Below are 10,879 nucleotides of genomic sequence, written 5' to 3' on the forward strand. Positions count from 1 at the left end.
CACAGTGATTAGGTAATCCCCAAATCTAGCAAATCAATTTAGGAATCAGATATCAAGAGCAGCTGCCTGCAGTGGATCTCATCACAGTGAATTGGGTGTAAATTTTACCAGCATCTGGCAAGTTGCTAATAATAACTCCTTAAAATGCAGACTGAGGAGAAAGGCCTTTGTAATGAAATAAGATGGACCATTTAGTATTGGTAAAACAAATGTCAATGTATTGAGTTTGTGTGGTGAACAACACAAACAGATCAACAGTAAGGCAGGCCAATATACACTGCATACATTGATTTATTTCCTCTTTTTCTCAATGGTACACCTATACCAGTAAAAAGATCACTGAGGATAACACCACTCACGACTCAATGCTGCCACCTACTGGCACAAACACACATAACCCAGACATGACTGTAGAGGCTCTATAGCATTACATAAGCCATAACTAACAGTGACGTCATTTGTATTTCACAGCAAATTATACTGCAGCAAATACTTGTGTGGCACAACAGTTAGACGCAGGTTGTGCTTTGAATAACTGAAAACATATCAGTACATGAAGTGACGCACACATAATACAGTAACAGAACACAGCTGTCTGTTTGTCTCCTTTAATAGTTCACCAGTGAGTGTTTGACAGGCTGATGCACCTTTATCTCCTTGAAGGAAACAGAAGCTCCAGTCGTTGTTGACGAGGACCACAATTCTAGAGTAGCAGAAATCAGAAATAGGTAGGTTAGGTGCAGCTGCGATTACATGTACAAGTATTATTTGTACATTATTTGTAATCATTGCAGCAAATTAAAATGTTTCTACAAAGCTGCTGTTGTGCTGGCCGCAGATTCATGCAACAATTTCCTTCTGCACAGTTTCAAAGCAAGCAACTGAGCCTCAGCTCCTCAGCCACTGAAACACTGGCTGCATATTTGATCCTTCAGAGAGAATATACGAGCAGTTAAGTAAACACACTTTCTGCAATTTCATCATGTTAACTGTCACTATTACCCTCCAAATCCACTGCATCTAAGGGATGCATTTGTGCACAGAATCAGTATGCTCTGCTGATTACTGCTGAGAGAAAATTCAACACTTGCTGCTTACTTGATGCTGTGCCTCCGCTCGAAGAGCTGTCAGAGCACTCATCACCCTGGCTGGGTGGTACAACATTTTTGGCTGACAGCTGACTTCGATTAGACTTCACTTTAAAACGCCCTGAAACCAAACCAAACAAAATTGTCAAAATTCTCTCAAAACAGAAAATATGACTTATAAACTATAAAGTGGCCATGCTGTAGATCATGCGGTTCTTATATCTAACCCCGTATTCTAAACTTAGTATCCAACAAATGTTTCAGCCCGTGTCTGTTCAAATGATTTGTGTTTACAACTATTATTTTCATAGTCATGATGAACTGATGATTATTGTAACTCAACACAGATAACGTCTCCTTGACCCACCAGGGTTGAGAACCCTCTCTTCAGCTTTGTGCTCCAGGTGCCTGTGGAGGATGACTTCAGTCTTCTTCTGGTTTGTGCATATGTCAGGCTTGGCCATGATCTCTGTTATTGCCAGATTGTTCTTGATGGCCTTCGAGGCTGTGGAGCGAGCCAGTGCAGGCAGCGACTCCTGGTATTGTTGGTCAGTAAAGTCGGACTCTTGTTTCTGAATATCACTGATGCTGCGAAGGGAGACATGAAAAGATTAGAATACAAATAGGATATGTTGCTTTATCTGCATGGTGTATTGTGTTCAGTTTCATTTGGAATACTAAGCAAATGAGTTGTAATAGAATTGTTTGTGGTGTTTTCTGCATTATCAGTATTCACCCAAAATCTGAAAATGTAGAAATCAATATTGTACTGTACTGTAACTCCTACTAAAAATGTTTGAGTCAATTTACATATAAATGGTCCAGATGTAAGAAGGAAACTTACTGCCGCTTCGTTAAAATAGTGTAAATCTGCTGCACCAACAGCTCAGCTGCTCCTGATTTACAGTGGATTGTTCCATCAATGGCCTCTTTCATCAAGTGAAGATTCTGCTTTTGTAGAGACTGGAACAATAAACACTTGAAGTAAGCACTTGAATGAGGAGGGGAACCACTTCATGTATCAGGTCCCCTGTGTACATGTAGATAATGAAAATATCGCAGTGGGACTCCCATGTCGGGTAGTTTAGATAATTTTATGTTTAGGGAGTCAAGCTGTGAAAGTGCCATTGTGTCCCTGGGGAAATTGTAGGTTGAGCAACATCCCAACATTTCGGCTGGACACCTATAGGTAGATTCACTGCTGCTATGCTAATTCAATTCTGTACCTGTTCTGTGCATTTCAATCACACGCCAGCTGAGCTGAGTAAAGAGGCATTTCTTCGTGGCTCATGATATTTTTGGATGTTTTCTTCCACTTACCCGCCCAATCTGGCTCCAGTTCCACTGCTTGGCACAGAGTGATGTTCCTTTGTCATAGGAATGCAATGGAAAGCCGTGGGGGTAATAATGAGAAAATATCTCTGCCACAAGGTAACCGTTGGAAAAATCTCTGGAAATGAAGAATAGGGATAACAGTGTGAGTATACTGACTCCAGCAGTGGAATTTACTTTAGGCCAGGCATCACTGTGCAGCACTGCGACTTTGTGTTGCTTGTCTTAGTGTATTTATTGCTGTCATGGTTTAATCAATCTCAAATGTCCCTCCGGTGTGTTTTTGTGATCCTTAATTATTTCCTTCATATTTCATCTATTTCATTATGTGTTCTGTGTGATGCTACTCCTCATCACCTCTCAGTCAGGCTCTTTGCAGGTTACAGTAGGTGAAGAAATGTCCCATCAAAACGGGAAAAAGATCATAGCTGCATACTTTAAAATTAAAAATAGCTAAACTTAGCTTAGCTAGCAAGAGATGTTGCAGGTAAAACACTGGCTTGTGCAACTTCTTGAAATGTAGACATTCAGTAGACTTTTATTTAAATCGACTGCATTTCCAGCATCTGCTTGACAGTAATGTATAGCTAGCTACTACTTTGCAAACAAGGGTTAGCAGTGTGCTAAACAAGACAAGCAAAAGTCGTTTATTTGAAATATTTCCTGGTTACTCGACTCTAAGCTTCAAAACACGTTTTATCGTTGCAACTGCAAACTGTATATGAATGCTGTGGGTTAGCTAGCTAGTCGACAGAAGTCTTTGTAAGTTACAAAATCACTTTTATACCTGCGCACATTCTTCGGATAAAATGACAAATCGAGGGTTTGCAGCCACTTGACGACTTCTCTGGGCAGCGCTGTCTTTTTGGGACTCATGAGGCAGGTGAAGACTACAAAGCGACAACGTTTCTGTCGTTGTACAACAAGTGAAGTCAGGAAATCATCAAGTTCTTAGTAACTCCTTCACTTTCCACCAAGATAATTAAAGAGCTTGCATTTGACCTGACCAGCGCTGACCTTTCTTTTTGTTTATATCACTATGACAACGACCGCACTTCCTTGTTGTGGTCACGTGGGAGCGTGCAAGCAGCGATGGCGGTCTGCTGCCCTCTACGGTATGTAATACTGATGAAACTGAATTTAATCGAGGCAGTACAATAAAATCCATTTACTGCATACAGTATGGTAAAAATCTAACTCTTTAAATTCTGACATTTAGCATTTGTAAGCGTGAAGAAAGAGCTAATGAATGACATAACAAAATGCAGTTGTAATAATATGGATAAAATGTTTTCACACGTTGTGATTGTTAACAAATACTACTTGCTACCACAATATAATATTATAAACTAGAGCTGAAAGGTTAATTATGAAAAGATTACAGCATGAATTTGCAATTAGATAAATAAACTGCTGCCTCCCCAGTTCAAGCTGGGTCAGACATGCTGCATAACATTTCCTAATTCCCAGCCTTTATGATTCACCGATCGCTTTGTTTCAGATTGTGACTTCTGAAATGGATTGTTCAGCCCTAATGTAAACCATGTAATAAATGTATACTGCTTGTGAAGTGTTGGCAAATGAGTAAAATATTTCTTTATTAATACATGTAGTGCAGCTATAAAATTAAAATGATTCAACAGAAATATTAAAACTCAGCTCAGTATAATGAAATCATTTTTCAAACTGCAACTTGTATTATTTAAATACACACAATTACCTACCTATGATGTTTTAAGAACATGATTCAGTTGATCTTCAGTTCATATTTTCCTTCTGACACTTTCCAGCAAGGTTAGCCACCACACTCAGTACAATGAAAAAAAGTTTTTCAAACTGCTGCTTGTTATTTTTTAAATACATGCTATTATCCAGCACGTCGTGTCACAGGAGCAGGATTCAGCTGTGCTACCAGCTATTGTCTCAGCAGTAGAAATAAACATCCAGTGCTCCACCATCATATTTTGCTTCTGAGACTTTCCTCCACACTTACCAGTGTTCAGACATCCAAGCTTAAACTTGTCAGATATGTTAGGGTTCAGTGAAAAAGAAGAAATGTTTGAATGCACTCGGATTCAAAACAATGTTTTAATAATCTAATGGTGTGCAGTGCATTAGGTAAGAAATGCAAAACTATAATACTCGTTTGTATATGTATATATTATGTATATACTTATTGTGTGCATTTATACAACATTATAGTCTTAGAATGTAACACTTAATAAATTGCATCACACTCTGGTAGCCGTTGCAGCTCTTAAGGCATCTTCTAAACACAGCAGAACAGAAAACAGACTAATACTCAACATGTATTTTTCTTAAAACCATAATTAGTCTAGGTAACACCAGGCCTAGAAGCTTGTTTTTTTTTTTGCAGCATCCTGCATCACATTCATCCAGATCCACACATCCACATATGGGAAACAGGCCAGCTCAACACAGCTTGTTACTGTCAGCTACCCAGTGACTGCTCTGTGGCTAATTCAAATTAATTGCCCTTACTGGATTGGCTCATGGCTAAAATAAAGTTAGGAGGAGTTTGTGGAGTTAATATGATGTTGGTGTAAAAGGCCCCTTTCTGTAAGTCCCATTTGGTTGTTCTTTCTGTTATTGGTACTGCAGGTAACACTTGAGCCTGTTGGGAAGGGGAAGGTGGGAAATAAGGTGGAGTCTGTCACGGCCGACGCAGCTTCTGACACACTGACGACACAACTGGCTCAGCAGTCGTGGTGTAGCTACGAAAAGGAGACAAGTAGAAAAATGATTTAGATTTAGATCACCTTAAAAAAAAAGTAGCATCGATAAGAAGAAACAAATCTCATCCTAGATAACAAAGGTCACAGAGTGCATACAATCCAAAAAAGAAGTCAGCTTCTACCTTCGTAGAGCAGTAGAAAGCCCTCTGTTAGACTGCTGGGTGGAGCAACATCGACTGGTCTCTGAAACTCTGTATTCCTGGCATTAATGTCTGCACCAAAGTCCAGCAGCAACTTCACTACAGCTGTGCAGTCTTTTTCTGCAGCTGCGTGTAATGGAGAATCCAGGGATTTGCCTTTCTGTACATTGGCACCTGTATGAAGTACATTTAGATTATCCACTCTCGACACCGTCCAGTCAGAAAAACTTCAATGTCACATACTTCCACTGTTGAATCAGTAAATGTTGGTAATTCTAGTCCTGGAGTTACTTTGTGACTACATTTTTTATGTACCTGCTTCCCCTCAGCTGTGCTTGACTACCTAACAATTTCTCTGCCAGAAATGAGTTTCGACAAGCATGAAAAAATAAAAATTGAATTTATTACCTTCACTCAACGGTAGTGAGTGTTATGGGCATGCAAATAAATTGAAAATGTGATCAGTCAGTTGAGTGCACTTGATTGTGGTGCTGCTCATTACTACAATGACTGTGTTGTGTTTGTGTTAAGTTCTTGTTTACTAAGGCTAATACAAATAAAGAAATTAGCACATTTGCTTCCTTTGTATTGAATTTCTCATTATCTAGTTGTTGCACATCTCTAAAAGGAGACCTTTTGCAGCTTACAGTTTAGTTTTTACATAACTGCTTGTCTCTGCTTACATCCTGTGAGCATGCATGTATTATATATATATATTTATTTCCCATTTCTTGGCCTTGCCACGTGTGTTCATACAGGATTTGGAGATGTAAAGATCGACACAGTGCTGCGAGCTGACCTTCCCTCAGGAGTTTCCTGGCACACTCCAGCTCTTGGCAGATGCAGGCTGTATAGAGCGCTGTGCCCAGGTGAGGAATGTCCATGTCCACATCTGCCCCCCAAGTCACCAGAGCCTCCACACAACCGTAATGACCTGGAAGTAATGAAGCGTGAAGACAGTAATCAGTAAGTGACAGTGCAAGATAATTCTCCAAGCTGTCTTCACGGGTCATGTTGGGATTTATTTTTAAATGTGTTTTTCAAGGTGCAGGTTTGTCAGAAAGTGGTTTATGGTACAGCAAAGGACACAAATACAGGTTGGAAAACAAGCTCAAGTGAAACCTATAATACATGCACAGTGATGTTGGTCTCTTTTAAACAAAATATATTTTTAAGATTGAACTAACTGAGTGCAACCTCTGACTTTCTAAAGATAATTTCGGACCCACTAACACTGGCTGTAGGTTAACTTTGAAGTAAATACTCCATGTGAAAGAATGTTTTTTTTTTCCCCAGTAACATTTTAGTGTTGTCTTTCAAAGAAATCTAATTTTGTAACGTGCATACTTCCACAAAATTATGTGGTTCCATTTAAAAACTACCAGATTTTATTTGATGCAGAGTATTTTGTCATAACGCACCTTTGCTGGTCGCTTCATGTATCGGTGAAGGATGGTATACAAGACTCTGGGGTTTTGCTCCATTTTCCAAAAGAATTTCAGTGCATGCCACACTGCCCACTGTACAGGCATTGAACAGAGGGGTGACTCCATCAATTGTAGAAGCATTGACCTGTAAACACATTTTCTTTTTATTGTTATTTTTAGGCCTTGTTTAACCATGTAAGTTGACTAATAGCAACAGCCTGGGGGAACAGTTGAAGGGGAACAACAACTTAATAGCTCTACAGTGACTGTAGATGGAGAGCGGGGGCAATACTCATTTGTTACCCCTACCCAGATTTTCCCAGCCATGGAAATTACATTTGACCTATGTGGCACTGCAACATTAAAGGGTCATCACACCATTACCCGACTTACGTTTGCTCCTGCATCAATGAGAGCTCTGGCGCAAGCAACATGGTCGCCGACACAGGCCTCGTGAAGGGGTGTCACATGGTCTATAGTCAGAACGTTCACATTGTGACCCTGAAAACAGAGTCAAACAGCCACAGATATCTAATGGGCACAGACATTTAAGGGGACATTAAATATTCCATGACCTTTGTCAACCTCTGTTGGTGAAGATGAGGAATTGCAAGAACACTACTAAAGCCTATCTCCTCTTCTAAAACAGACTCATCCACTGTAGTGTAAAGTCGCTTTTCAACAATAGAGATTAATAAGCCTGCTAATTAAAGTGCAGATCCATTTGAAGGCTGGCAAAGAGCTAATAAATCACCATGTGAAATCCTGTAATGATATCACTGCTTTGTCATACGATTGTCTGACTCTAACAAGGAACTGTTGGCTTTGTCCCTTAAACGACATCTTCTCTTGTAGCACAGTCTTTCATCTGTAAGCAGCCGAAACCGCAAGTGGAGATCGCAATTTGGATGTGTTCCTTGTCAGTTTCTCTTTGGGAATGTCATTTTTTTAATAGATGCTATCCATCAACAGCTCTTCAAACCACCCTCACATTCTGTATCTGATGGTCAGTGTATACCTCCCCGTCAAGTTTCATTAAAAGACATATAAACCAACACGTGAGGGTGCTGTAAGCCATTGTGCATAAAAAAATGATTTACATTAAGCAGGACATAGTCAGATGTTCAGTATTTACATTTTATGTTGACATTTAGCCAGCTCTGTTGCCTATTAAAACGTCCCCCTTACTGTAGTGCTTGCCTATATAAATCACTGGCAGCCAGACAGGAGAATTATCATAAACCTGTCACTTTAAAATATACTGTGTATACACATACGACACTGCGAAACAGTATCTTGCCAGTTGGTTCACAAACATTATAAGCAACCAATGAGGTGCAACATCATTATCCACAAAGTCATCAATAATTAATCTGATACGGGTACACTGTGTTATTCTTGGTACAAGATATTCTTGGTACACATACATTCAGAATGTATGCCACATTGTAGCCTTGACCCTGGCAGTAATGTTATACAAATTTAATAAATCACCTGTGATAAGAGGTGCCCCCCCTTTAAAAAAAAAAAAAAAATCCTGTATAACTTAATAGGAACAGCTGAGTCTTATCCACACCTCCATCTCTTTATCTGATCGGGAATCTACAAAGGTTCCGAACCTAATTTAATGACACAAGAGATGAGTACAACAGCATCCACGTGTGCAGATAAGGGGATGCACATTACCCTCTTAAGGGATTGTGTTCTCTTCACCTGTAAAATGAGGGTCCTCAGTGCCAGGAGGCGGCCCTGACTCGCAGCATCATGAAGGGGTGAGCGGTCTGCCCAGGATCCTGTGACAGGAATAAGAATTCAGTGCTTGTTTCTACCTACATTTATTATTTACCCGATTCTGTCATTCTAAATCCTTTACAGTAGAAAGGGCAGAACATGTTTGTAATCAAAATGCATCCATTCACAGGACAAATTAATGTAAACTTGAGCAAAAGGCTGCGATCATTTAAGGTAAATTTAAAAAAAAAAAAAAAAAAAAAGACAAAGCACACCTGAGTCAATGTCCAGAATAACTGCAGATGCATTCCACACGTTCTCATCATCATTAGCCTGTTCCTTCATATTATTTAAAGGATATAGATAATAATCAACTTAATGTTTTCTATTAAATTTGCGCTATTTTATTTATGCAGCCCATTTTCTTTGACTGACGTTAATTTGAAATACGGACACAAAGAAGCAGCTAGAGACATCAAACAGATTTCTTAGAACAAGGAAGACCATATCTACAGGACCGTGACTAATACCCTGAGCTCAGCTAATTAGTATTCCATGGAGTGGGTACACTTTAAATCAAACATCCTTTTTTGAATGATAGCTACAGATTATGTTGTCGTCGTGTCTCTCTTCCCCCAGAATGTGCCTTTCGAACCGCCTGTCCCTGAGAATGTGGAGTGTTGTTTTGGTTGCTGTCTGAGTGCGAGAGGGTGCACTGCATAGCTGGGAATGGAAACTAGGGCAGGATACGAGTGGGGGAGGAAGGAGGGGGATATCATGACTGTGTTCTATTAATACATTAGAGAAAAAGAGCTGCTGGGCCAACAGTGTCTTCGTTTAATATTGAATGTACAGTTCTGGATTTATAAGTAGCTATTAAGCTAATGAAAGAAAAGTAGGCTATCATTCATATCTACAGTACGTATTAATGTGAATATTATTAATGCCTTTTATACTCATTGGATTAGCAATGCAGTATTTATAGCTCATTTGTAAACACAGAAATTGTGAGCGTGTGTGTGTGTGTGTGTGAGCGAGCGTGGAGCACTTTCATTTGAATTTAGAGGATCCTATTAACATTTTACATCTTACCTAACACAGCTGAGGTAGAACATGCTGCTTAGTGTGTTGTGTAAACACAACTGTATTGTGGTTACATTTTACACTGAGCTTGCCTTCATCATGCACATATATATATATATATATATGCTTCAAATGACGCTGTCTTTTAAAACAAGACACTACCTTAAGAAAAAAAAAAGAAGCTTTTAACTCAGTACTCACTGTGTTGTTGACCATAATCATAGAACTCTGCCGATATCCTGGCAGCCTCTTTACGGTTCCCACGGACAATGTAGAAGTATGTTAGCAAGTTAAGAGAGATCTTAACAAAGAGTTTAAAGCAGAACAGTGCCAAGATGCTGAGGTAAACATTGGACAACTGGACTGCGAAGGGCTTGTTGGTGAGTTCCGCTGTTGGGTCTGACATTTCCTCTGGCACGTTACAGAAGAGCTTTGGTTATGATGAAGGCAGGATCAGATGCCACTCCAAAAAGCACAAGAGTAGCCTACTTTTTCTGCTAGTGGACTGACTGGTTGGCTGGTACTGACAAAGTACAGACCGGAAAAAATGCTCTGCAGCTGCTACTGTGCCTGAAAGCAACCTACTGCAATGTTATTGTGCACTGTGTGTGGGCGTGGGTGGTCACAAGTTATATAAATTTCAAACTTACATACCTGTTCAGTCACAAACCTTTCAAAGTACAAACGGGGGCCGGTGCACACTGGTTCATTCTTAGCCTTTTATGGTGCAGACTGACTGTTTCAAGACTGTTACTAACTAAATGTATGAATATAATTTTAAAATATGGATGATTAAAAAGTATACCCATGCAATTTTGCATACATTTTTAACTCGTAGTATTTCATTCTAAATAACTGATTAAAAAATAAATGTAAAAAAAGTTATAAAAATGCATTTTTTGCATACATTTTAGCTCATGATGAATTCCAGATTAATTTGATTGAAATTATTTTTTTGAATGTCTTACATACATTTGAACACCACTGACTTACAATCAATTAGAATCAAACTGGTTAGAAATGCTCTTTTGCCATCGATTTTAACTCATGATTATTTATTTTGTATTAGGAAAATTGAATTTTTAAAAATTCAAAATGAAATAAATAAATAAATAAAAACACATGTAACATAAGATTTTGTAGCACTTTTGAGTAAATATTGATGGTTGAGGAAGCATTCACACAAAGCTTGAGGAAAATATATTTTTAGAATCAGCATATTATTATTATTATTATTATTATTATTATTATTATTATTCAGACTACATAGTTTTATGAGGCACTGTAAATTGGGAAAATGAGCAACAAAGTCGATGTGAAAT

General features: G+C 38.8%; 2 protein-coding genes across 4 annotated transcripts; both read right to left on the reverse strand.

Moving 5' to 3' along the window:
- Positions 1–273: 273 nt before the first annotated feature.
- spata4 (spermatogenesis associated 4) lies at positions 274–3,414 on the reverse strand. The gene is made up of 6 exons (XM_008279483.1): positions 3,208–3,414; positions 2,409–2,538; positions 1,933–2,051; positions 1,456–1,676; positions 1,099–1,209; positions 274–703 (listed from the first exon to the last, which is right to left on the reverse strand). The coding sequence occupies exons 1-6, from the start codon at positions 3,294–3,296 to the stop codon at positions 609–611; spliced, it is 765 nt and encodes a 254-aa protein (XP_008277705.1). The 5' UTR covers positions 3,297–3,414; the 3' UTR covers positions 274–608.
- Positions 3,415–4,489: 1,075 nt separating this feature from the next.
- On the reverse strand, positions 4,490–10,359 carry asb5a (ankyrin repeat and SOCS box containing 5a). 3 transcript variants are annotated; one of them, XM_008279484.1, is made up of 7 exons: positions 9,759–10,359; positions 8,457–8,536; positions 7,137–7,244; positions 6,738–6,888; positions 6,116–6,250; positions 5,299–5,490; positions 4,490–5,155 (listed from the first exon to the last, which is right to left on the reverse strand). In XM_008279484.1, the coding sequence occupies exons 1-7, from the start codon at positions 9,961–9,963 to the stop codon at positions 5,028–5,030; spliced, it is 999 nt and encodes a 332-aa protein (XP_008277706.1). In that variant the 5' UTR covers positions 9,964–10,359; the 3' UTR covers positions 4,490–5,027. The 3 variants fall into 3 exon arrangements, with proteins under 3 accessions (XP_008277706.1, XP_008277708.1, XP_008277707.1); XM_008279486.1 differs by lacking the exon at positions 9,759–10,359 and adding an exon at positions 8,750–9,079; XM_008279485.1 differs by lacking the exon at positions 7,137–7,244.
- Between the last annotated feature and the right edge of the window lie 520 nt (positions 10,360–10,879).

Source organism: Stegastes partitus, unplaced genomic scaffold (genome assembly GCF_000690725.1).
Source record: "Stegastes partitus isolate 25-593 unplaced genomic scaffold, Stegastes_partitus-1.0.2 Scaffold160, whole genome shotgun sequence".
NCBI classification, from domain to species: Eukaryota; Metazoa; Chordata; class Actinopteri; family Pomacentridae; genus Stegastes; species Stegastes partitus.

Bases quoted from the DNA above. Each gene is read 5' to 3' on its own strand.
- spata4 (XM_008279483.1), bottom strand. From the start codon at position 3,296: ATGAGTCCCAAAAAGACAGCGCTGCCCAGAGAAGTCGTCAAGTGGCTG. The intron at 1,210-1,455 runs GTGGGTCAAGGA...GTTTGGTTTCAG, and splicing joins AGAGAGGGTTCTCAACCCTG to GGCGTTTTAAAGTGAAGTCT. The intron at 704-1,098 runs GTAAGCAGCAAG...CTGCTACTCTAG, and splicing joins GAGCGGAGGCACAGCATCAA to AATTGTGGTCCTCGTCAACA.
- asb5a (XM_008279484.1), bottom strand. From the start codon at position 9,963: ATGTCAGACCCAACAGCGGAACTCACCAACAAGCCCTTCGCAGTCCAG. The intron at 7,245-8,456 runs GTGAAGAGAACA...CTCTGTTTTCAG, and splicing joins TGAGGACCCTCATTTTACAG to GGTCACAATGTGAACGTTCT. The intron at 6,889-7,136 runs GTAAGTCGGGTA...ATGTGTTTACAG, and splicing joins TCATTGATGCAGGAGCAAAC to GTCAATGCTTCTACAATTGA.